This window comes from Protobothrops mucrosquamatus, unplaced genomic scaffold, assembly GCF_001527695.2.
Source record: "Protobothrops mucrosquamatus isolate PMUCROS unplaced genomic scaffold, P.Mucros_1.0 scaffold129, whole genome shotgun sequence".
Classification (NCBI taxonomy): domain Eukaryota; kingdom Metazoa; phylum Chordata; class Lepidosauria; order Squamata; family Viperidae; genus Protobothrops; species Protobothrops mucrosquamatus.
Window position 1 is genome coordinate 1,060,465 of NW_015386496.1, and position 27,322 is coordinate 1,087,786.

The 27,322-nt window shown below is 34.1% G+C and overlaps 1 protein-coding gene across 1 annotated transcript in view; it reads left to right on the top strand.

The window, feature by feature from the left end:
* BOLL (boule homolog, RNA binding protein) overlaps positions 1 to 20,648 on the top strand; it is a 31,869-nt gene extending 11,221 nt beyond the window's left edge. The window contains exons 4-12 of the mRNA XM_029283555.1: positions 6,087 to 6,141; positions 7,142 to 7,217; positions 8,573 to 8,697; positions 10,921 to 10,923; positions 11,017 to 11,088; positions 11,719 to 11,766; positions 14,276 to 14,404; positions 16,809 to 16,907; positions 20,490 to 20,648. Coding sequence (XP_029139388.1) covers positions 6,087 to 6,141; positions 7,142 to 7,217; positions 8,573 to 8,697; positions 10,921 to 10,923; positions 11,017 to 11,088; positions 11,719 to 11,766; positions 14,276 to 14,404; positions 16,809 to 16,907; positions 20,490 to 20,648 — 766 coding nt within the window. The remainder of the gene's footprint in view (positions 1 to 6,086; positions 6,142 to 7,141; positions 7,218 to 8,572; positions 8,698 to 10,920; positions 10,924 to 11,016; positions 11,089 to 11,718; positions 11,767 to 14,275; positions 14,405 to 16,808; positions 16,908 to 20,489) is intronic.
* Positions 20,649 to 27,322: the final 6,674 nt, after the last annotated feature.

The following is a 27,322-nucleotide window of genomic DNA, read 5'->3' on the forward strand; positions in this document are numbered from 1 at the left end:
TAAATAAGTTTAAGTTAGGCTTTTTAATAAAAACGTATAAGCTGTGTTTGGTTAAAAACAATTTCTAGCGGCCAACTTGTGTGTTATTCATTTGTAATAAAACGATATGTCATGATACTCAGCTCAAATCCATTTAATTAAATTCGTAAGAGTATAGTCATCAGAAAAGAATATATACAGTTATTTATATGAGTGAAGAAATGCTAAAAAATTATCCTATTATCATTTATTTCTTCATTCACATCCCTTTTATCAATATTGTTACTCTTTAAGATGCCATAACGTTTTTGAAAATAAGTATAATTTATATGGAATTGTTAAATTCATTTACTGTAGTCTACACACTATAGAGTTACTCCAAACAGATAGATGGGCAGTATATAAATTTAATAAATAAATAAATGCACAGTATTATGCAACATAAATACTTATTAATAGTCCTGTCTTAGTTTGTGGTATAGTTCTTATTCCATAAAAGCTGTTCCAAAACATCTCTTTGATTATTTGATTCTTCACTGTGATATTTCTGTATCATGAGCTTCCATGTCTGTGCTGTGTATCATTTGGAATGTTCCAGGAAAGCAATTTTTGGCATACTGTACTTCTGCATCTCTGTCCATAGCAGCATCTACTGTGTTACCTCAGCTCCTTCTCAATCCCCAGAACAGTATTTTCAGCAGCATTTTCTGATTTTTTTCTCTTTATCTTAATATTTTCCCAAATCATTTCTATTTTCTTGTTCCTTGTGGTTAGTGTTATTGTTTTTCCTTATTAATCTATATTTGAAAAGGAATAATTTGGGAAAAATAGATTTCATTGAAGCTTTTGTTCAGTCTATTCTATCTCTTAATAAAGTTTTAGCATTTAGACTATTAGAGAAGCTTTTCTGTAAGTGTATGCAATGCTTGGGTAAAGTTACTACATCTGACAGACATGATTGTGTCGCATGTGTTATAGGCAAAGGCCAAGAAGTTGAAGCATGTCATCTTTGCTAAGTATTAGTAAAACAAACCAGATAGAACATTGCCCTTTGGGGTAAAACTTAGGAAGAAAGCACTACCTAGCTCAAATAACATGCATATATGTAACGATTTTTCACAAAGCAAGTCTTCTGCTAGCTGAAATAAAAAAATTCAAAATTATTCCAAGAAGCATGTATAGGACAGTAATGTATTTTCCCAAAGTGTATTTTTTCCACCACTTTTTTCAATGGCTAAAGTAGTCAACACTTCTGCAGAAGATCCTGCCTATTCTTCATCAAATCCAGTGCTGACCAGCTCCAATATAGTTCTGTGTTTTCCAGATCAACCATTGTTTTTAAAAGAACATAAACTTACTGTCTTCATCTGTTTGAAGCAATCAATTAAATTGAATTCAAAAAGACAGATTAAATTATTTGACTCAGAAGTACCCCTACTGTAATATATTAAAGTATTCAGTTAATTCCAGTCATGCTAATACCAGAACTTTGAAACCTTTTGAAGTATTAAATAGATATTGTAGATTCCATGTTTTCCGTTTTACATTCTCCATTTATAGAGGCTATCTTATTTGAAATTTCATTGTTAGATCCTAAGCTTATAGTGCATCCACATTATAAGTTTTAGGTAATCATTTCATAACAAAATTTTAATTTTGATCCACAGTTATTCAAATACAGACTTATAAAGAAATAGCATGTCCCTGGATACTCTTCAGTATAGTACTAAAGCCCTTCATATTGCTCAGCCTCCAAATTTAAGGGCTTTTAAAGGCCAGGCGTGATGGGAAATAAAGCTGTCACTTGGTTTTATTTTAAGTCGCTAAATTACTGAATGTATTATCTCTAGATCAAGATACAGTTTTCTTTTCAATTTGACTTTGATTCACAGTATCAGATATACATACAACTATATAGTAATATTAACGGTGGCTTTTACATCGGGTATACTTCCTATGGTACTTTACAACTACAGCGGCATACACATTACATAAACATGATTACCATTATAGATCTGTGGAATTTGCAAGCTATAATGGAGTGTCTGAAGATCCTGGGAATATAGAAAAGGAAATAGAAGCATTATAGAAAAGATTCCTTGCTCTGGGGGAGATGGGGAAATGTGAGTGACTTGGAGTAATTCTGTCTTCATTATGCTAAGAATAAGTTGATCTGGAAAATTACTTTAGTAGGTTTTCAGTATTCTGTTACTAGCAATATAGATGTAAAAACCCCCTCCCCCCCGCTGAAAAGCCCAACCAAGCAAAACATCAGAGCTTCTAATGATTACTTTTATTGAGCAGAATCAAACCAGTAGGGTCAAAGGGAAGTTAGCTCTAAGGAAAAAGGCAGAAAGCAGTTAATTAAAAAAACAAAACTTCTTCCACCCCTCTCTGACTTACAGGTCACATTGTCTGATACATCGTCTAGTAGTTATTATGAGAACAAACTTTAGTTTGCGAAAACAATTCTTCAGCAGCTTCGGGTCTCACACTGATAAGGACACCTGTAGGTTCAAAGCTCTCTCCCTTCCTCCTCCCTCTGTTGGCAAGTTAGAAGCACACTGCGGTCCTAAAGGCAGTAGGGTTCATAACTTGACAATAGATAGTTCTCATTTAGTGATTGCAGTTGGGACTAGCAACTTGGTCATTAAGCAAAGCAGTCATTAAGTGAAACTTCAACTGTGTTTATGATTTTACTTCAGATTTTATTTGCTTTATACTCCTGCAAAGGCTGTAGATTCAAGGATTATAAAGTTACTTTTTTCATCTTAATCGTAACTACAAATGGTTGTTAAACATTCCAATCCAAGTGACCATTGTTTCCTTAATTTGCCAGCTTTAAACGGTATGGTACATACTGCACCAAAACCTACCATATTGGCAGTTTTAACTACGGCTTCTGTTTCCATCCTAATCTATTCCTAAAGCACGGGTGTCAAATTTGTCACGTGACGTGTCGCGACGTATCACGACTCTTTTTGCATTGCTGGCAATGGGGTGGGCGTGGCTTCGGTATGATGAAACTGGCCCACGGGCCGGCAGTTTGACACTCCTGTCCTAAAGTGTTGACTATCATCTTATAGGTTTAGTAGAAATATTCACAGATCTACTCTTCAATCTTCATTATTCAATTTGAAGACAGTGAAGTGGGTTATATTCCAAAATAGATATACTGCCTGTCATATGGGTTACCACAGGTCTATTTTCTTGAATAATCAGTAGTACTAAAGATCACATTTCCATATGACTGAATATTTCTAAAATATTTCTAGAAAAAATACTGTTGTTTTGCAGAATTCTAGAAGCTCTTCATTTCAGGATTCCCACACTCAGTCAATGGAGAAAAAATTGATCACAGAAGAGATATATTTGATTCACCAAGCTAGCTTATATTGACATTTTTAGAGATTATCTCATATCCTTTTACAATATTCAGGCAGATAAAATAATAGCTCACTGTTGCTGCAAATAACTATGTAATGGCTAAACCTTGTAATTGCACCTTCTTTGGTACAGTCTTTTCATAGAAAGATAACAATAACACCAATATGTACAGCTACTGTATGTAAAGCGTGCTAATTTCTATTTCCATTGCTGTACTAAAGAGACAAGGATGGTCTCATCTTTTAGATCTTTGTAAATATATCAATCCAATGCATTTGTCTTCCTCCCTTCCTCATAATTCCATAAGTAACTGACAAAATTCAGTGAGCTGTTCAGCAGTGATTTGAAGTACCCCCATGATTCCTATGACATATTTAGTTTCCATTGCTATGCAGCACAGGATCACTATTGCGTTATGCTTTTACAGATGATCCTCATTTAACAACCTCCTTGTTTAGCAATGGCAGTTACAACAGTGATGAAAAAGTAATTTATAACTTTTGCAGGTAAAGAAAAGGAAAACTGAAGTAAGATCATAAGCACAGTTAACTGCTTATCACGTTGTCTGCATGCTGCCCCCTTGATACCTTATGATACAAAATGGCAAATGGCTTTTGTTTTCTCCAACCCCACAATGGAAACCTATTAACCATATTTGTACCTTGAGTATTTAAATGCAGTTATTCTTGCATTCTAATGCTTTGGCTTTTATTTTATTGAACATTTGCTTGAGAATTTTTTTCACAGTTATTCAACACTTAAAGTACTGAACAACAGAGCTGCCTCATGCTTATTGTCCTGGGTACTCCTAAGGGTGTCTCTACAGTACTGTTCTATGTAATGAAGAAACCTTTTGAACTTCTTGCAGCTGTTCTGTAATATATTCCATCAATGAACATGGCATTCCTTTTAGCCTTTGCCTTAGAGGAGGGCAAGTGAGATAGCTTTGCCCTGAGAGTTCCTAGTGTTTCATAAGGTAATTTTTTTTATTTTGGCCAGGTATCAGCTTCTTAATTAAGATTATCTGGCCAAGATAAAATTTTACCTTATGAAACAGTAGAAATTATAACTTTAAGGGCAAAGCCATTCACTCATTTGCCCTCCTTTCATGTAAAGGCTAAAAGGAGAGCTATCTTCACTGATAGAATATATTACAGAAGAACTACAAGAAGGTTTTTCAAAAGGTTTTTTCATTTAATTATGATTATCTTTAACCACTAGAAACATCCTATATTCTCTCAGACTCTATACGGCACTTACTTTGCACCTGAATAGCACGTTGATCTTTCCTCTTACTTAGTAGGCTTGAATTCTAAATAATCAGTTTCATTTCAGTGATAGATACTTTTTAACTTACTGATCACAAGTATGTCTTTATCAGAAGGCGCTTCATTTCACTGGTTAATTCCTGTTGCTACTCTCATACCTGCCTATATGGTATTTTTCTATCATACTTTTGTTGAGTACATAGGCATATTCATTTATTACTGTAACTTGCCACCCTGGTAGGAGCACATGAAGATTTTGGACAAATAATCTTATTTCTATTGTTGAGTGATTACAGTCCTACTTTTCTTTTATTTAGAATATGATATAAAGTATAATTGGTTCAAAGAATTGAGGAAAAGAACTTCAGCTGCATGGTTTTGATTTGTACACTGTGTAGATCACTATAGCCATTCAACTATATAAAGAATTATATCATAGTTAAAAAATAAGCATCCTATTCATCTATACAAATCCCACTGAAAAGTTATATGTCATTTTATGCAAATAAACTTTCTTCACTTGAAACCTTATTTTAAAAATCATTATAGTTGTCAGATGTGTTTCAATGTAGAGATTCATAAAAATAGCAAATTGAAATGAAAGAATTCTCAGTTTGAAAAATATATTCATTTTATTGAAAGTTATTCCAGAAGGATATCTTTTATGCTAATTACAGCTTCAGCAGTTGAATTTTATACTGCATGTATTTTATACTGCATGTATTTTTCTTCAGCATTAGTTAACTTGGAAATTTGACGTAGAATTTTCTAGTAATATGAACAAAAACAAAAGCCCATTACTTTTTGAGAAAAAAATCAAATATTTCTACACTCTCCTAATGTAAATCAGAAAATGTTTAGAAATCACACTTTTTTTTAAAAAGGGCTAAACAAAAACTGAATGTAAAATCTGATCAAAGCATTAAGGATGTAAATTTATATTAGCATTTATGCTAGTTTTATTTTATTTGCATACCATTCTGAGTTTTATCTATTTTTGCTTTTGTCTCACATAAGCCTTACTCGGGTATATGTCTATTCTCAAGCTAGAGTTACAGCAGAATCCTCACCTTCCAATTCCATATGTAAAGTGCTGTGGCTCTTAACATCCAGATTTCTGTTTTGATTAACATAGGAAGCATCTTTGTTGTGAGATTATTTTTTCTTTTTAATAAGAATTTGTTTTTTGGCCACTGTTTTAGGCCTGTGGCTTAAACGTTTTCTTCTATAAATAAAAGTCAAGAGGAAGTAACATCTGTCTTTTCTTTGGGGAAAATACTGTTTTTTAAAAGCCTTATTCTCAGTAGATAGGCTGAAACAAATATTTTGTTGCTTCACATTCCTTTTTAGAGACTACAAAATGCCCCAAAATTGTCAGACAACACATTAACATTTTGGAAGACTGCGCATATAATATACTTTAAGGAAAATAATTTCTGTTATTTTATTTAGGTATGGGTTTGTCACATTTGAAACTCAGGAAGATGCACAAAAAATTTTACAAGAGGTAAAAGATTATTTTATTTTATATACATAGATAGTAGTAATCCTCTCATGTTTACATACTTGTGGTGAAGATCATTATTTGAAGTCTATAAGAACATTATTTTTTTTAGATTTGGTGGGCACCATCATAAAATGGTTGCCATAGTGTATAATCAATATTAAAGGCATGTGTACAAGAGAGAATCGTGCAAGTTACTTACTAATCAGGAGATGCAGAGGGTCTTTTCAGATACCATAGATATTTGTGCTACTCTTATGTTCATGGGCATTGTGTTATAGGAATGGGATTTTCAAAAGCAGAGAAATGGATTGAAATGTGCAAAAAAAAAAAAAAAGTAAGCTGTCTTCGTTTCCAGTCAATGTATCCATGGCAATCAAGGGAGGGAGAAGGATTTCTGATGCTTCCTTCTAGCTTACCACAATGAAACTCAATGGGAAAGCTGGCAGGAAGTTGGAAGTCACTCCCACTGCTTTTTTGCCCACCCATGGTCATTAGGTAAGAAAATATCTCTGAAGTAATGACCCAGTGGGCACTGATTATTTAGCAGAAGGTTAAAAATCACAGCAGGAGGCCTAGAAGATTGAAAATGCTTTTAAGTGTCACAGAAAAAAATAGATGACAGGCAATATCATAACGTTATTGGGGAGGGCTAGCGGAATGGGCCAACTCGCCATGGCCAACTTATTGCAGGACAACTTGCTGTAGGACAATTCAACAAATACAAAAGTTAATTTTGATGGAACCGTGGTGAATAAGAGTAAAATAAAGAAATTTATATCTTTTGAATTTTAAATTCTCAAAATCTTTATACAGTATAGTAAGATTAATTATTAGAACAAAAGAATTGTAATAGTAACTGAGCACACACACCCCAAAATTGCATTTTTTATAAGATATTTAATGAAATATCTGAAAAAACCTGTTGGATTGTTCGTAAACATTTTGTAAAACAAGATTTATACGTAAGTAACAAGTAACATATTTCCTTTGTTTTGTTTAGGCTGAAAAATTAAATTATAAAGATAAGAAACTGAACATTGGCCCAGCAATAAGAAAGCAACAAGTAGGGATTCCTCGTATGTATTTGTTTTATCTCCCTCTTTGCCCATCCTTCAGTGAAATCCCTTTCAAGCAGAGCACTAGACATAACAATTAAGGTGTTAGGATCAAGAGACTACTCTCTGCACATGAGTCTTCTGGTTCACCCTATCTATTCACGTTACATCAACAATCAAGAAGCCCTCCATGTGGCATTCACTCTGGCCACATGAAGGTTATGGGAAGGGCAAGAGATGCATATCTCTTTCGTTTCTCTGTAGCTTCTCCAGCTACTATTCCTTTTCCTTCACTTCCAGCCATTCAAGGGAGAACCATAATATTTCTGTTCCACTTGATAAACAGATATTATAAAACTTTGAAATTTGCCTGAAATGGAATCTGTTGACCATGGAAATTTTTCAGACCCACACTGGGGCTTTGCACCACATTGCTGGGGATTCCTGGGGTGCTGTGGCTTTGCCAAGCTGCTAAGGCTATAGCTTTATGTTGCATTGCTTACATTTCCTGCACCACTACAGCTTTACATTGCATTGCTGTGGCACTAGGACTTCCAGGGGTGGCTGCACTTTGTGCTGTGCTGGGGCTCAGGGGCTTTTTACAGCACCAGATCACGGCATGCCAAGAAGACCCTGAGACACAGCATAGCAAGCAGCTACAGAGTTATGTGGGCCTAGGGCAGCTTGCTACCCAGCAAGGGAGGACACCAGGCAACTAAAAAGGCAGATATGGGGGAGAGGGGGGAGATAGGAGTGAGTTAAGTGGAGGAGTTGAAGAGCATGCAGTCCTTTACTGAAGGCTCAGGGCTGAAAGGGACCAAGCCTGGATTAGCTTGGGTTGGGGTGGGTCCTTAGGTAATGACCCATAGAATTCAATTAATGTGGTAATTCAGAGTGCAAGAATTCTCATTACTAAGTGATGCAATCATGTGATGTTGTGCTTTATAACTGCATTGCTTAGCAACAGAAATTCCAGTCCCGATTATAGTTGTAAGTCGGGGTCTACTTGTTTTTCACTATTGCCTTAATCTAGAATTATATGCCAAGTTCCACACAGTGTTTTCCTGCTACTCATGATTCAGATTTAGACTTAGGCTTAGACTTAGATTTGTTATAGCCACCAAACTGATTGACTCTGGGCAAATTACCACTGTAGTTCTTTGTTCCATCAATAAAATCCTACCTGTAAAAAGATTTGTATGTGTACTTAAAATTTCTGCCTAAGAAATTTGAGGAAATTTAAGAGATTATTTTTTTGTCCCCAAGTACAAATTTACATATGTTACATATCTGATTTTTATTAACTAAAAACACTGTTATTTTTGTTTTTCGAAAAGCACAACATGATGCAAATTTTTATTCTGTCATTATTTCAGGTTCCAGTATAATGCCAGCAGCTGGAACAATGTACTTAACAACTTCAACTGGATATCCATACACTTATCATAATGGAGTAGCTTATTTTCACACTCCTGAAGTTGCATCTGTTTCTCAGCCATGGGTAATTGTTTTTTATATAGGAATATCAGATTTGCTGATAAATAGCATGTTTTGTAAACTGCGGTTAATACAGCAGAGTTATAACAGTGTTGCCTTGCAGTTTTATTGCAGGCAGCTGTTGCAAGTAATAATAATAACGCAGGTAGTCCATGGGTTATGATAGCAATCCTGAGCAGTTCTGATTGCTGTTGTAAAGATGTGCAGGTCATTAAGTGGGAAGAGATGGGAGTCCCAGGTAAGGAAGGCAGGGAGGGAGAAAGGCCTGAGAAGGCTGGTGCAGATCACATAGAATGCCTAAGAGGGCTAGCACAGGTCACACACAAGTTGTGAAGACTTGGAGAACCAATACAGACCATGCATGCATCATGGGAAGGGGCAGCCAAATTGCCCATATCTTACAGAAGATGGGTATGGCCAGCAGAGGCTGTTAAGGGTGGAGGAGATGCTGCAGGCAGATGAAAAATCAGGAGCAACTTAATGGAGCAATTTGCAACCTTCCTTGCCAGCTTCCTCATGGTGTTGGCTTGATGAATGCTGCATTCACATGTAGCACTGAGCCAAGACTAAATCATGATTAACTAACAGTGGACTGCTTCCAACTACTTTTCACATCAAACCAAAAATAAACAAACCAAACTATGGATAAGTGTTATGTGTAAAACAGGATAAAAGCCCTCCAGAACAGTTTGGTCTAAAAGCTTCCAAATGGCTGTTACAAAGAAGGTGGTACTAGAATTCATGAACTCCCAGTTTCTACCTTGATACCTTAACCACTACACCAAACAGGGTCTCATATGCATCAATACTAATTTAATTTATTATTAGGATTCTCGGTCTTTGACTTTTCTTAGATCCCTGCAATAGTAGCTACTTGTGGAACCCTGAGAAAAAAATGAATTTCAACAATTGTAGAATTAGGCTGCATTATAACAAAAAGGGGAATACTTTCTGAATGCACTATATTTCTAAGTAACATTTAAAATCTGAATATATCTCAGCAAAATACTTTTTTCAAATAAATAAAAAGAATAAAAATCAATACCAAATACAAATTGAAAAGTACAAGGGAAAAAAGTGAGGCGTGTGAAAAAGAAAAAAAAAGAGAAGAGAAAAAATTAGTTTTAGAAAAAACTAGTAGATAAAAACAATTTTAATAGCTTATCACAGTCTCTAAATAAACATAATTTAAATGCTAAATCAATCTTTTGTCATCAAAAGTGCAGTAAAAAGGAAACAGATATAGCTGTTTTTTAACGCTGATCAAACAAGCCAATCTTGCAAACCTTCTCTAAGTTTTTAAAATTACTTTTTAACCCCTTCAAAAAAAAACCACAGTTAGTTTGTCCTGTCATCTTCAAAGTGAAAATTCTTCAGAAATTAATAGATTTTTTGTATCAATAAGTAAAGTATCCCTTTGTCACTTCTAAAAAAGTATTTCCTAAACTTAGCAGAGTTCTTTTATATATCCAGAAGAAAAAAAAATGTCCAAATCAGTTTCCTGTTTAACATCTGTTTATCTCCTTTAGGGAATAAGTCATCAGATCTATTTGCATTACATTTAAATTCCCTTCAAATTAATTTCATAGACACCCAACTTTATTATGTTTTGTCAGTTTTTTCAAACATTTCATCCATTCTGTCGGAAAATCTATCTAGAGATATTCCAAAGCCCACAATTTTTGCTCCATTTTTTTATTATCTGCCTCTAGTGTCCAACCTTCAAGGTCTCCTTGACATTAAAAAAACAATCAAAGCAATCTCCATTTTCCCATCAGAAGATATCTTCTAAATAATTCAAAACTATAATTCCAAGTCCTCTGGCCCCTGATCAATTATTAACTTTCCAAAATCTATCTATTAAATACCCTTAAAGCTTTTAAAGTCAAATTTACACCATCATCTTTTAAGGAGGTGGAAACTCACCTGATTAATACAGTAAGAACTTGCTGATCTGAAAGGTTTTACTCCCTCTAATATGCAAACCATTTTAAAAAACCAAGTGATTAAGATATAAATAAGACTTGGTCGAATGTAATGTCCATAAAGTCTGGTTTATTAGTGTGAGCTGGAGGTAATAAAAACTGCAATTTCATGATCTACACATGAGTGGCAGTATAGAGCCATGTCAATGATCACCACAATTATCTTCCTTGTTCCAGAGAGATTTTGCCAGCTCAGATTCAGCATCTAGCATTGATTTCCATTGCAAAAGCTGTCTTGCTAGCCAGTCAGAGCTAGCAAGACATTGACTCGCCATGTCCTTACAGGAAGTCTCCATCTCAGCACAATACTAATTGATTTTCTTTTCTTCTTTTTAAAGTCACGTTCAATTTCTAGTTCTCCTGTGATGCTAGCTCAGCCAATTTATCAACAGCCAACATATCACTATCAGGTAACAATTAAAGATTGCATTTGTTCAGTATGATTGTAAATAAGAGAAATCATTAATTACACTTCTTTTTGTTTACGTAACAAAACACTGAAAAATGCACAAATATTCCACTTGGATTTTATGGATTAATAGTATTTTAGCATTTTTATTGATTGTAATGGTTGCAGTGTTTATTTTATTTTACAAAGTTTGTACAGATAGTTCTTGACTTATGACTATAATTGGGACTGGAATTTTCATTGCTAAGCAAGACAGTCCTTAAGTGAGTTGCATCCGATTTTGTGACCATTTTTGCCATGGTCATTAAGTGAATCACATCATTAAGTGAATTCTGCTTCCCCCATTAACTTTGCTTGTCAGAAGCCAGCTAGGAAATGGTGATCATGTGGTCCTGGGATGCTGCAACTATTGTAAATATACGCCAGTTGCCTAGTGTCCGAATCAGGATCACATTACTGTGGGGATGCTGCAATGGTTGTGTGATGACCAGTTGTAAGTCAGTTTTCATAACATTGAATGGTCATTAAAAATATGGTCATAAGTCAAGACTACATGTATGTACAGTATACATTGCTTTAGACTTTTGATTAGACAAGATTGTTCGCAAAAAATCATTTCCATCTATCCTAGGCTCCTGCACAATGCCTTCCTGGACAATGGCAGTGGAGTATTCCCCAGGTAAATTGAAATATTTTTCAATCTCCTTCCCACATTTTACTATTCTGTTTGACTGTCCATATGAAATTTTTAAAGAACAAAAATAGTTTTTCCCTGTTCTTTTGATAAAAATCATTGTATATGAAAAGCAGATTGAAAGTTTCGCATCTTGCTGAAATGGCAAAGATTTCGGCTTATCTGAAGAATCACTCAAATGAACAATTTTTATTTATATGGAGAAGATGGATTGTTTATATACAAAAGAAGCATAGAATAGTGGAATATAACTTAGGTTTTTAATTAACTGGTTTGTTTTTTTTCCTTTTTTTTATATATATATATTTCACTTATTCATGTAAAATTTATATACCTTGTGGAGTTAGAGATATTATTAATTGTTTACTTATATTTGAATACTATCCTGGGATTAGGTTTGGGAAGTCTCGGGGGGTGGGTGGGTGGGGGATGTGGGTTTTACATTATACTGTGTTATATTTGTGATGTTTTTTCTTTATGATGAAAATAATAAAATTTTTATTGAAAAAAAAAGAAAAGCAGGATTGAAAGTAAAGACATAGGGTTATTAGTACCTTTTATGATTGAGTAATCACTAACTATAGTTTGTTGAAATCATGGTTACAAACAGGATTTTGATGTCACATGTTGAAAACGCCACATGGTTCTGATTATTCCTGGCAACTGACTGTAAGAATTAAGGTTGACAACATGCTAAGTTCCCGAGTCACCTTCTCAGTGAACCTCAAACAGATAAATTCACATTATATTGAGAAAGACTATATCATTTCAAGACTTTTTAAAAATAATGCTATTAACAAAGGTACCATAGAATGTAAGGATGTGAATCATGTTTTGAATCGAACCATTTGAATTTGGGAATGTTTCAAGGTCAAACAGTGTTCTTTGACTAGAACACAGCTATTTTTACCTAAGAGCTTTTCCCAAATAATTGAAAGACATTTGATTTATGTGGGAAATAGTGCATTCTCTATTATTGTTTGGTGCATTTTAGCTATCACTAACCACATGTCACAGTTTGGATTGCTTTTTAATTGCTTATAGTATTTTGGAAGATAGAAAATGGACTACTGCATGGAGAAGAAAGTAAAAAAATGGGAGAAAATGTTTAAGCTGTTCAAGCTAGGAGCTAGTTGCATACATGCATGCACATATTTTTTCAGAATATACTCTTTTTAAAGAAAATCTTTATTAAATAATAGTTCAAATCTTTTTAAAGATTTTATAACAGTTACTACAAATTACTAAAGCAATGTCCTGATGGGATTTCAAGTATTCTGAAATAACTTTATAACATAGTTGTTATAAATAGATTTAATCCAGAGCTCAAACTATGGCATTTCTCATTTCACTGTACATGCATGCTCTGGTAGAATCATGTTTCTGTTGCATTCCATGTCATTGCCTTCACCTTGTTTTCAGCTGATAAGCCTGATAGATTTAAAGTCTATAAATTATACTGATGTTTTAAGAAAAAATGTCCAGAACACTGCATTGCCTTGGAGAGGAATTTGTTGACTGCAGTGACTCGAAATAGAGGCATCAACAATGGGAGCAGTAATGGAAAGAGCAAATATCATATCAGTGTAGCTTTTTTGCCAGCTGAGGTATGAACAGATAGCGCATTCAGTAGTAGGCAAAGGACCTATACTTTTTTAAAATTAAGGCATATGCAAATATGCATACTGGAGGACTTTGAAAGAAAATCAGCTTTATGTGTCTTGCTTGGTTTGTCACTTGCTATAGCCAGAAAGCAACGCTCTATAACATGGATATGATGATGTGAAATTGCTGAATGAATAATGGTGTTCATCATCTAACATTTTAGTTGACTTGCTGCAGAGGTCAGAGTAATCCATGCTATAAATTGAACTTTTGTATGGGATAGTCATGTTTTGCATGTCAGAACAAGATATATTTGTTTTTCAACTGGTGAAAAAAATAGAGAAAAAGTATTGAAGTAGCTGGAAAAACAAACAAGGAGAAAAAATGTTTTACATATTTTTAACCACGTTGAGATATATTGTAAATCTTTTGGACTAAATCTGCTTTTATTAGCTGATGACTTACACTGGCATATCTGGATAATAGGGCTTTTTCAATTTTGTGGAGACATTTATTTATATACTAGCTGTACCCAGCCACGCGTTGCTGTGGCTCAGTCTGGTAAAAGCGTGTGTTGCTTTTACGTCCAACAGATGGCTCTGTTTTTCAAAAAATGCATGTTTTTACCTGTCACAGGTGTGATATCTATATAATAGTAGGTATATAAAAACACCCGCGTATTCAAATGCAATGTTGTGTCAAAATTTCAAAGCAATCGGTGAAGAACTTTTGGAGATTTAAGATTTTGAACAAACGAACATTTACATTTTTATTTATATAGATAAAATATAGTCAAAGTAATAATGAACTTTACATTCATTTCTTGATGTAGTAGAATTATATGCTTTACATATTAAGCATCCACAGTTTTTTGTCTTATTGTTTTTAGTCACCTGCGTCTCCTACTTCATTCTTTTACCTTCATCCTTCTGAAATTACTTATCAACCATTGGAAATTGCACAGGATGGTGGATGTGTCCCTCCTCCTCTTTCCCTAATGGAAGCTGCAGTTCCAGAGGTATTTATATTCAGTAAAGCACTTCTATCTGCTCTGTTTAATCTATGATTTCTAGATTATTTTTACACAGATAATTCAACTTTAAAATGGGAGAATTATCTTTGATTAATTGAGAATACATCAAAGGGGGGTTGGGAGGCAGGAGAAAGGTGCATTTAAATTCAAGACTGTCTACTGGTGAATATAAACATTTATTTCAAGTTGGTACATAATGGCTTTTCCACCAGAGGGCAGGATTAGCTTTATTATGGATTTGTGACCCTCTGTAGCCTTTTCTTAAATTGAACAACTAGTATTCATTCATACCAGGTAAAGTTAAAAAGCAGTATCAGTTAAAAGTATTGTTAATTCCTTGTTTTGGGAGTAAGTGGGCAAATCACTCAGATTTTAATTTATTGATTGCAGTCTCTTTGTCATGGAGAATGTGGAGGGAGTTTAGAATTAAGCTACTCATTTATCTCTTTTGTCAGTATAGGACAGTGTGTTTTTTGTAGTACCACTTCTCAATTTAATTTTTATTACTCCAGATCACAAACAGTCTATAAATTAACTTTTATTTTATAAAATTCAACACATTTTGAAAGCTATTGTAAGGCCCATTTTCATTACATGGGGATGTGGAATCTGCATAAATAAATTCTCAACCAGTGTCTACAATCAATGAGATACTATTCCAATAGAGTTTGTTTGTGTTTTGATTTTTATATTTGTGAGGAGCTTTGGGGTAGACTACATGACAAAGTACATGGGTAGTGAATCCAGGCTAACATGGTTCTCTGGTTCCAAGATTATATACCTGAGCTCTAGAAGAGAACTGTTCACATGCAAATCTGCAGGATCTAGAGAGGACCTATGGGTGACTTGCTAGTAGAGAACCTGGAGCTGAGGGAGAGAACACACTCAGTGTCTTAAATGAAACCTGCCTAAAGGACACTCAGTTTTCTTACTTTGCTATCACTAACTTTGTAAAGGAGAATAGATCTCCCCAGTAAAAGTAGATGAATATTTTAAGAAATAAAATTTATGAAAAATAACAAATAGACAAAAGCAGATGATGAATGGATCTGTAACAATAAGGGAAGTCTGAGAGCCTATAAAATAGACTAAAATAAGTAAAGCTCTTGGCTCAAATGGATTGCCAGCCTCCTGTTTTAAATATTTTGAAGATTAACTGTTGCAACCACTTTCCTTTTTGGAAAGGATACCTGAAAGCTGGACATGAAATACAGCATTAATTTACAAAGAATGTCAGAATTCAACCTTAGCAAAAAATTATCAGCTAATGTTATTAATGATTATAAAATATTTACAATGATTTTAGCTGAAAGGTTGAAAAGTGTCCTGTAAGACTTTATAAATGAAGTCCAGTGTTGTTTTTTGCCTAAAAGACAATGAAGAGATAATATTAGAAATATTTTTAATATTTCAGAATATTTGCAATATCATAATGAAAAACAATCCGCATTGATCTTTTTGGATGCAGAGAGACCTTTGATGATGTCTTTGTTGATTAGGATTGCTGATTTCAAACTATAATTTGCAGGCTGTGATTTGATTTGGGTGAAAGAATGGGTATTGCTGAGAAGTAAGAAAATGTTACCAAAAGAAGGACATTACCTGAGATTCAGGTGGCATGACTTTTTATGGTACAACAAAGTTAAAGTTAATGTAGATTTTAAAAATCATTATGTGAGAAGTGCCATGTTAAGCATTTGGAATAAATAAAAGCCCATCTTGTATGTATTGGTCTCAGCACAAGAAATATTTTAAGAAACAGTGGTCAAAGAGAAATGGTTAAAATATCAATATTTATTAGTACAAGAACATGGAGAACTTAAAGATGAAGTCAAGAGAACAATTGATTACAGAGGGATTTGCAGTCAGTTGTTCACTTCTCAACCTTAACTTTTTTTACAAGAATGTTTCTAGGCTTTCGTAGAAAATAAAGGTGCTGGGTGATTACACCAGAGCTTTGCAAGTATTTTCTTCTCTTTTTTAAAAAATGGTAGAGATAAACCAGGATTGCTGGAGGGAATGCAGATAATTTTTGCTTTCTAATAAAAGTGATGTGTTGTGACAAGGTAGCTCTCACTGAATAGGCAAGTTTTCCTGTCCCATGTGTAATCAATTTATTGAAACCCAAAGGATATTTTCATAGAATTCCAAATGTGCTTGCCAGTCCAAAAGACTAACCCACATTGCATGATGATGATGATGATAAAATTAAAAAGTATGTAAGTTTGGAGGGCAAAATGTTAAGACTAGAATTAGTGAAGTTCACTAGGTGACTTTTAGCTTAGTAGAATGTGAAAAAGGGTTTAAACTGAAAATCCAATTTTGGTTGTTCATATACTGAAGATATATTTAATTTTAAAAAAAGTTGAAATATTTGTTTTCCTCTCAGCCATATACTGATCATGGAGTTCAAGCAGCATATCACCAAGTTTATGCTCCAAGTGCCATAGCCATGCCAGCCCCTGTGATGCAACCTGAGACTATTAAAGTAAGGCTTCTAATTGTTTTATACCAGTTGATGTGTTTTAGAAAACAGGAAAAACTCAAGTTGGAAAGATTATTGCAAACAAAAAAAAAGAGGGAGCATAATACCTTCTTCTCCAAACAAAAAAGAGGTGTTAAGTTTGGATCCAGGTTTAATAAATGGAAAGCTCTTGCTATTCAGGAATAATTTGATTCCTTAGAGGTATCCTGCTAGTAAAAGAGAAGCATTTTTCCAGAAATATATTATCACCTACTTTGTACCATCTAGGCCAGCAGTTCCCAACCTTTTCTATACCCCACACCCCTAGAATGTTTCTGATATATTTTTGCACCTCTTACAAAAGTTCTAAATAATGGCAACTAATTATGCATATACACTATAATTTTGAAACTTCTAAACCCAAGTTTTCGCACCCCCTGGAATATCGTCGAACACCTCCAGGGGATGCGAGCACCCCCGGTTGGGAACCCCTGATCTAGGCATATCTATCCAAAGTTTTTCCATATAATTGAGAAATTTCAAGTTTTGGGAATATAGTATAACAACATAATGACATTTTTGAATCCTAACCTCTTTCCAAGAACCCAGCAATATATTTTAACTTCCTTTTTCTTTTGTATCTGCTATTCAAAGCAAATTTTCAGAGAATGCAAATTGCTATAGGGAATCCACAAAAGATTTCTACCTCCTTTATTGTCACATATATTTCCTTTTTCTCTGACCCTTTGAAAGACTGGCTATGTGATGCAGAAAAATTATACTATATCTTCTCCTTAGGCAATGTATAAAACTCTCACAATGATAACAGCCAGATGTTTTAAACAAGATTTTTGTGCTCTGATTCTTGAATTTGTGTGCAATTTTACTTTTTCTTTACATACACGACAGCACTTTATTGATTCTGATTCTTTTAAATAAGTTGTACCCTCCATTACAGTGCACTAGTTACAAGTATTATCGCATCAAGTTTCACATATATATTGTCATATCATATTTCTCTTCAGAGTCCCAGCCTCAGCTTCCTTTTTCTTTTTGTTTTAACTTAATGCCATCCTTATGAGACTGGCAAGATATATGCCATATACTTACTTTTCAGACATTGAAGATGTAGTCCACCTTTCCCAAGTGTTCTTTGTGAAGGTGAAACAGATCATTCTGGTAGAATTGAAACCCTTCTTAGCAATATCTTCAAAGCCAGTGGTTGACTACCATTATCTTGTGGAGCTGATCTTTTTAAGTGGAGTATATTCTTAATTTTTTTTAAAAAAAAATCAAAAATGAAAAAGGATTTTTTAAAAAATTATTAGAGCAGCATTCTAGTAGCATTCAGTTTTGCTAATACTGCATACTCTTCAATTTTAGCCTCCTAATTTTGAATTTATGGCAAAGTTTATCTTTTTCAATGTTTGTACGATTGATTCTTGACACTCAACATGCAACTTAATACATTTTTATAGCTCTCTTTTATGTTCTCTGAGATTATACCTCATGCAAAAAAATGTGGTTTTAGAATTTTATTTTCAGAATTTTCTGAATATTTGGAATATTTCTTTCCAATATTTTGGAGTGTTTTTTTTACATAACCACCGCGTATGATAAAATACTCTTTTGTTATGGCATTTTCAACTTAATAATGATGATGATGATGATGATGATGATGATGATGATGATGATAATAATAATAATAATAATAATAATAATAATAATAATAATAATAATAATAATAATAATAATAAAAAAGTTGGAAGGGACCTTGGAGGTCATCGAGTCCAACCCCCTGCCCAGGCAGGAACCCTACACCATTTCAGACACTTACATTGTTGTATAATATATCCATCTGGGTAATTGCTGATGGAGCTATATACTATGTACCATTTTTCCTTCAGATTATAATGGTGTAAATACTGATTTTTTTCCCCCCATAAATATTATTGCTTCTTTAAAATTTTGTATACATTTTATCATATAGTTTTTTTATTTGTTCTGTCTCTGTATTACAGTTAGGTAGCAATTGGTAGATACTTGCTAATAAATTATGTTGATTCTGTATAATTATTTCAACTTCTGTTCTCTTTCTCTTGTCCCTCTTTTTTCTTTTAGGATCTCTTTTTATTTTTCCTATTATTTGCAAATATAGTTAATAGATTTCTTCCTTCAATAAGCAATTCTTGTCATGTCTTAAGTCAGGCATGTGAAACTCGTGATGTCCTGTGATGTCGCGCAACGTATCGTGACTTTTTCCCCATTGCCGGCAATGGGGTAGGTGTGGTTTCGGTGTGATGCATCTGGCCTGTGGACTGGCAGTTTGACATGCCTGTCTAAAGTCCTTTTTGAGTCCAGATGTCTCATATTGGCATATGTAATTAGATCTTTCTTACTGTAATTATCTTTGAAATAAAAAGCATTTGTTGGTGAAATCATTGGATTTATCCTTGCTTTTAAGTAAGTCCAAATTTTTAGTAGATAACTGAGATTGGTAATAGTTAATTGCCCTCTCTTTTGTGTCTTGCAAAATGTTGAATTTTACTCTTGTTTTTTCTCCCATTCCATATAAAAGAATTAATTGATCTTTGCTAATCCTGATGTTAAGGTGTTATTTGAAATAAGAAATTTATCTTGGCTAGTACATTCATTTTTATTAACGCCTTAAGACCTAGCCAAAAAGTTTTTAAAGATTTTTCACCTTTTAACATTTTGTTTTATGTTTTTAATAGTTTATTGAAATTGTTTTGAAATGAGACTTAGTTGTAATCCTGTCAAGTATAGTCCTGAATGTGTCACTGGAGCTTTTGTTATCTCACAGTCAGATTTTTTATTAATGAAGTTTTATTTCTCAGAAGTTAGTGCTTTGCTGTTATCTGTGGGGTTTCTTTCATTGGTTTAGTATCCAGAAAAGCAACCCAAATCTTTGATTACTTTCATTACCTGCTTTATGGAGTTATGTGGTTTTGTATTTCATCTGCATGACCTTTCATCTTGTATCCTTGATTTGTGGTGTATAAAAATGATGTGCTTATTTTGGGGGGATCTTGTTGGCTAAGATTTCCAGAGCAATTACAAATAGTAAAAGCAAGTAGACATCCTTCTCTTGTGCCTTTGCTAATGGAAAAAATTGCAGAATGTTCCATTGACTGTAAACTTAGCTTTTTGCCATGCAAGTTTTAATTTTTTCTCCAGGATTCATTTTAAAAGCTGTTTAAAAAGGTAAATAAATATTACTGTGTTATTCATTAGTTTGCTTACTTTGGAAATTATGTATTTCTGCAACGCTGAAGAAAGCTAAAGCTGAAATGGTTTAATTCAGTTTGACAAATTATAACTAGAGGTGCCAACATTAATTTTATTTTTTGTTAGTAGTTTATCAAGGTAAAGAAATGAATTTAGTTAATGGGATTGTTTACATCATGTTGTAAAATACTGTCTTTCTTTTTGGGCTGTATTTGTACTTTGCTCATTTTCCTTTTGAAAACTTTCTTTTTTTTAATTGGACTTATTTAGCAGAATTTCATGCTTTTGTTTAAACTGTACTACAGTATAAAGCTGTGTGGTTTTGTGAATGTGGATTTTATTTTGTTATTTTTTTAGGAAGCCAGGATACATTCAGTGAGAAGAAATTTTTCTCATCCTTCATCTATGAGTTTGAAGCCTAGATATGCACGAACTCCTCACTTTCACCCAAGAAAAGATTATAGATCAGATGACAGTATGCTCAATACTTCTTCTTCTACAGACTCTGTAAAATAAAATGTTAGGTATCTACCAAATATGTTAACTCTTAAAAGTATGTAATTTTGTAGCATCTTATATTTGCTGAATACAAAATTCCTCTCTTTTGTAAGGATATTAAAAAGCCTTTGCTCTTATGAACATAAAGTTAGTAAACAAACTGCAGGATAAAAATCATGGTTACTGTTATCAATTGGTATACTACTATGGTGACACAGACCAATAATTTGTAATATGCAGACTATGCATATATTGCTTGTTTTAAACAATACATTTTAAAACCAGCATCTTTATATTGTAAGACAAGCCTAGCATTTATCTTCATCTGATAAAATACAAGGGTGATGTATTAAAACAAAAAAACATTTTTGTTAGATGGAAATCTAGTAAATATCAAATGCACATTATTTTATTGAACCTTTCCATTTCAGTTCAATTAATTTTATATAATTTAAAAAAAATCTTTTTTACATCTTCTTGGAATTAATTTCAGTAAGTTGGAAGATGATTTAAGATTTTTAAAGTCCTTTTTAAAAACTACAGGACTGCCAGCTTATATATACATACATACATACATACATACATACATACATACATACATACATACATACATACATACATACATCAAAATAATATATATAACATTCTGATTTTTATGGCTGATAAATTTCTTAAAACTCTAAACATTATATATATATATATGTCTTTTGTTTAATGTTGAAAATACAATTTAGACATAAATAATACTGCATACACTTAGATAATAGCTTTTTCCCTGTTTGAGTGCAGAATCAAATAGGATCTCTGCCTATATCATGTCTAGAGGAAAAATTCTATATTCCTCTACACTATATTACACAACACTACACAAATCAGAAAAGTTTGCTTATACCTTTTTGTAGTAAGTTTTTATTACAATCTCTCAATCTTATTATATCAGAATAAATAAACATGAAAAAGTTAATTACTATGGAAGCCCATTCTTGTAATTAGCAGTCAATTATTTTTCCATTATTTTCCAATTTTAACTGAAATATGTTTTCATATTTTAATTTGTCTAGTCAGCTTTTAAAATATTTTTGTGGTTGGAAGGTTTTATTTATTAATACTTTTTTAGGGATTGTTTTAAAGATTTTATGCCAGCAGTATTTAAATAATTTATTTTGAAATTCATTTTCTGTTTAACATTATATTGGATGCCTATATACATCATATAGCTGGAATTATTTAGTATATATTCAGACTCCTAACATTTGCTTTTCTAGTAATATTAATAAATAGGTGTGCACCTTTATCTCAAAAGATCAACCGGGAAAGTATTTTATACCTTTTGTATAAATGTTTATGATAATAGACCTTAGTAGTTTTATGTCAAATATAAATAATTTGAATTGTTGAAAATATCAGACTAATGTTTGTGTTTTGATACTTGCAGAAGTTTTAAAATATCTATAAAGATGTTGACATCTCTTTATATATATGAAAGGATTGCTCAGTTGTAAATATTCTTGTAAACAATATAGAAATAGGCATGAAAAGGCCATGTGTTCTGTTATTATGGTCTTATTACTATCATGAAACATCCAAGTAGTCAGGGTTAATTTTAAATCCTTTGCTTGGGTTCCCATTTTTTTCTTTGTATAATATAAAAATAAAATGTTGATTTCTTGAAAATATTTCAGAATATCCAAGGAAGCACTTGGTAAACAATATACTTGAAATCCTTTATTCCAAATATTGTGTTACAGTTATTGATATGCCTATCAGGTAAGATAATACATACTTCCCATGTTAATTAATTCTACATAAAAGAACAGTAAAAACATCAAGTTTGTTTCATATTTGGCCAAAAGTCTATTTCATATCATTAAATACAATAACATAAATAATTAATTAGTAAGCAGGTCCCAAATACATCTATTATGTCCAAAAGTGTTAAAACTGCCTTCTTTAATTTGGTTCTATAATGGGCTATCACAATTCTTGTCAAAATGCATGAATGTTTTTCATAGACTTCACACATCACAGAGCTTGGAATACTATCTGGGCAAAACTATTACCGTTCTATTTTTTATTATGTTTCTCCATAAAAAGCAGTAGTTCTTGAGTGTGCTTAATATTCAGACATCTGTGTGCTACATGAAAGGCTAGATTTATAATATTTTAATACACGGGACTTACATTTTTCTGTTTAAATGTTTCTTAAGAATACAAAGCAGAATCATACTAGCCATGGATTTAGAGTTAATTCATTTAAATAATATATCAATATGATCATATATCCATATTTTGAGAAAAAGTGCTATAATGTTGAATAAACAGGATCTTCCTGTTATTGGAAAAATGGCCTGTTTTGAAATTTGAAAAAAAAAATATGAACACCAACTGTTACCTTACAAACCAGAAAAACGTTAATAATAAATCATTTGACCTACCACTTTTTATGTTTTCAGTATCCTAAAAAATCCTTTTGATAAATTACTCAACAAAATACAGTCTACCTAAACCTTAGTCTTAAATAACAGAACACATGGCTTTGCAATATATATTTTATCTATATCTTAGCATAGTTTTACAATGCAGGTTTATAGTAATACATGGTTCTAACTGTTAAATAAAATAGTAATTTCAGGGGTTTAGAATAAATTTCATAGCGTGGCAGCTTTAAAAAAACAAGTGACAAGCTGTTTCAGTAAAATATATGTATATGTTTATTGTGGAAATTTATTTTTATATATGTCAATTCTTTATTATTGTGAAAGTCTATTTTTAAACTATTGTTATATGTAAGAAACATGACAAAAGTATCTTGTTTTGAACTTCAAAACAAGAAGGTGCTTTTCAAAATGGTTGATACAACTTTATTCTAAAAATATCTTTAACGTGGCATTTGCAAGTGGGCTTTAGGATGGTATTTTATAATATAGGGATATTTTTCCAGGCATGTATATATCATCATAAGAAGCCTTTCATAAAGATGTAAATCATAACCAATATTTTTTTTAAAAAAATGCTTGCCGAGCCATAGAAATAATATTATGCCTAAACTGATAAAGTGTCTTCATTGCACTACAGTGTATGCATTTGCTATAACTACAGCCTTAAAGGAGATAATATGGATGCACTGAAACATGTTTTATCAGTATTGAAAGTTTTGTAAACCTAGTAGCTGAACATTTTCTGTAGCCATTAGTTGATTTCAGGCACAAAGATAGTGTACAGAAGATTATAGTATTGTTTTTTGTCTTTCCAAATAGACATAGTTCTCAGCATTACATATTAAAGGAACAAGGAGAGCTAAGCAGGTCCATTTATTAAAGACCTATTAAAGCTTTTTTTGTACACACAGAGGAGTAAGCAGTTCCGTTAGTAAATACTGTAAAAGATCTTTGTACAGGCATGGTAAATCTATGCTGGACTGGATTGTTTCATGAATGTACTGTATAATAAATACAGACTAACAAATCAGTTCCCGTAGATTGCATCTTTTAATTAAAGTGGTTTTGTAATAAAGGTTTATCTCAATAAAGCATTGTTTACTGTTGGTGGTTCTTTTTTTTTTTTTTTAAGCAAAAACATTTGTATAAAATAAAACAAAAACCAGCTACAGGATTTTTCATTTTTGTATGAAAAAGCAGAATACAGCACAGGAGCATAGCTGGCAGCGAGAAATCCTGGAATAGTATGATTTTTAACTTCTACTTCCAGAAGCATTGAGCAAGGAAAGTAAATATATGTAGCCCTTGACCTACAACAGTTAATTTAGTGACTTTTGAAATGAAGTTACAACAACAGTGAAAAAACTGATTTATGACCATTTTTCACACTTATGACTGTTGCAGCATCCCTGTGATGATGTGATTTACATTTGGATGCTTGACAAGTGACTCACATTTATGATGATTGCAGTATCCCGGAGTGATGTGATCCCGTTTTGTGACCTGACAAGCAAAGTCAATGGAGAAACCAGATTCACTTAACAACTGTGCTACTAATTTAAGAACTGCAGTGATTTGCTTAACAAATGTGGTGAGAAAAGTTGTAAAATGGGGCAAAACTCACTGAACAAATTTTTCACATAACAACATAAATTTTGGGCTCAATTGTGGTCGTAAGTTGAGGACTACCTGTATAGTCATTATACCTTTCCTAGGTATTCTTCTAGTGACAGATTTTATCTTCCTGGGCTCCAAGATCACTGCAGATGGGGACTACAGCCAAGAAATTAAAAGACGCTTGCTCCTGGGGAGGAAAGCTATGGCAAATCTAGACAGCATACTAAAAAGCAGAGACATCACCCTGCCAACAAAAGTAATAATCAAGGCCATGGTTTTCCCAGTTGCAATGTATGGCTGTGAAAGTTGGACCATAAGAAAGGCTGAACGCAAAAGAATTGAGGCCTTTGAACTACAGTGCTGGAGAAGACTCCTGCGAGTCCCCTGGTCAGTCCTAGAGATAACCCTGACTGCTCTTTAGAAGGCCAGATCCTGAAGTTGAAACTCAAGTACTTTGGCCACCTAATGAGAAGAAAGGACTCTCTGGAGAAGGGCCTAATGCTGGGAAAGATTGAGGGCAATAGAAGAAGGGGACGACAGAATGAGGTAGCTGGATGGAGTCACTGAAGCAGTAGGCGTGAGCTTAAATGGACTCCAGAAGATGGTAGAGGACAAGAAGGCCTGGAGGAATGTTGTCCATGGGGTCACGATAGGTCGGACACGACTTCACAACTAACAACAACAACAAGGTATTCATTGTGGTCTCTGTGATTCACACTTATAAATTTAAATTTCATGCTTGTGTCATGTTCCATCCCGAACATTCTAGAGCAGTGGTGGCGAACCTTTTAGAGACGGAGTGCCCAAACTGCAATCCAAATCCCACTTATGTATCGCTGGGTGCCGGGTGGGCGTGGCTATGGTGGAAATGGTAGACTGGGTGGGCGTGGCCATGGTGGGCATGGCCAACTCGATGTTGCTCTGGCGGGTGGGGCAGTGGGCAGAAGGGCATCTTGCTCAGTGGGTGGGGGCATGGGAGGAGGCTCCTGAGCCCTGTAGTTCTTCTGGGGGGGGAGGAGGGGGTGGGCTGGGATTGGGGCTCCTCATGCCTTCCGCTGCCCGCCTGCGCTCTTCTGCCGAAGATGCCGTGGCTCCGCTTGCCTGGTAGGGCAGGGGCACGCCCGCGCATGGGGATGCACATAGGGCTGCTGCCTCCCTTTCCGTGCCTGCTTTTGCCGAAAGTTGCTCCCTTTATAGCCTCTTGCCTATTCACAGACTGCGCATGTGCAGCTCTGCGGAAAGCTGCGAATGCACGGAGAGGAGGGAGCAGCTCGGCCCAGCAATGGCTCGCGTGCCACCAGAGATGGCTCCGCATGCGGCCTGAGGCACGCATGCCATAGGTTCGCCACCATGGCTCTAGAGCTTTGAAATATTTGGCTACATCGTGCTCTCTATGATACACATGATAAGTATAGTGTATGCCTTAAATCTTAACTGAAATTTAATTGGCCCAGGGGGTATTGTCCTATAAGACTTGCACCCTGGGGGTGCGAGACGATATTCCAGGGGGTGCGAAAACTTCGGTTTTCAAAATTATAGTGTATATGCATAATTTGTTGCCGTTATTTCTAACTTTTGTAAGGGATGCAAGAATATACCAGAAGTGTTCTACAGGTGCAGGTATAGAAAAGGTTGGGAACCACTGTTATAAGGGCTCAAAACCTAGCTAGATGGCCTTGCCTGATCCCAACAAGGAAAAAAGGGTAAAGGCAGCTGCAGCAGCCTTGAGTTCCTTACCATATCAGCCTTCTTAATTCTGCTGAAGTTAGTTCTATAGATTCCAATCTGTTTGTCTAATTTTTATCAGCTACACCTGACTTGAAATCAGGGAAGATTCAGGAGATGCTGGACCTCAGTTTGGATCTCAGTTTTTATTAATCTTTTGGATCTCAGTTTTTATTAATCAACTAATAAGGTGTTTCTAAAGAACTTGATACATTTCTGTGTGCTGACATCTCTCCTGATTTCATCTTGGAGCCTCTCACTTTTTCTGATGTTGAAATTCCTTGAGACCATGGCCACCATTTCTATTCACTTTCATGGAAAGTAGAATTTTTAATTAAAAACTCACTTGCAAAACAGTCCTTTTTTTCCACAGAGATAAAATAGTCCTTTGCCCAGTTATCTCCTTCCTTTCTAAATCAGTCTACATTTTTCAGTTGAATCAAAATATTATGCTGCCTATATATTTCCTCAACATTAAAGGAAACGATATTCATCACACCCTTGTTTTCTGCTTGAGTTATATGGTGTCATTCTGCCAGGGGCAGCATTTATTTCTGGACTTTCAAGGCCCAAGGAAAGGGCGCTTTCTTGCCTCCCAACACTTCTCTAAGTACAAAGGCAGTCATCAAGCTTTGTTGTGAACTGGCTAAGCAGCAACGCCCCCCCTTCTAATCTGCACCCACTTTATAAGAGAGATAGCAACAGTGATAACTTTTCTCTGAAAAATTCTCTTGTCAAAACTGTCCTGTGGGTCCAGTCTTCCCCATTATAGATTGAACTTACCCTCTAATGAAACACACTATATGGAAGAAATGCCTTCTCTTCTATCTTACTGTAATAGCCACACTAAGAAGGTTGCTGTACTTCATGTGTCACAGAGGCCACCATGAAAAATAATTGGTTAGCTGGTGA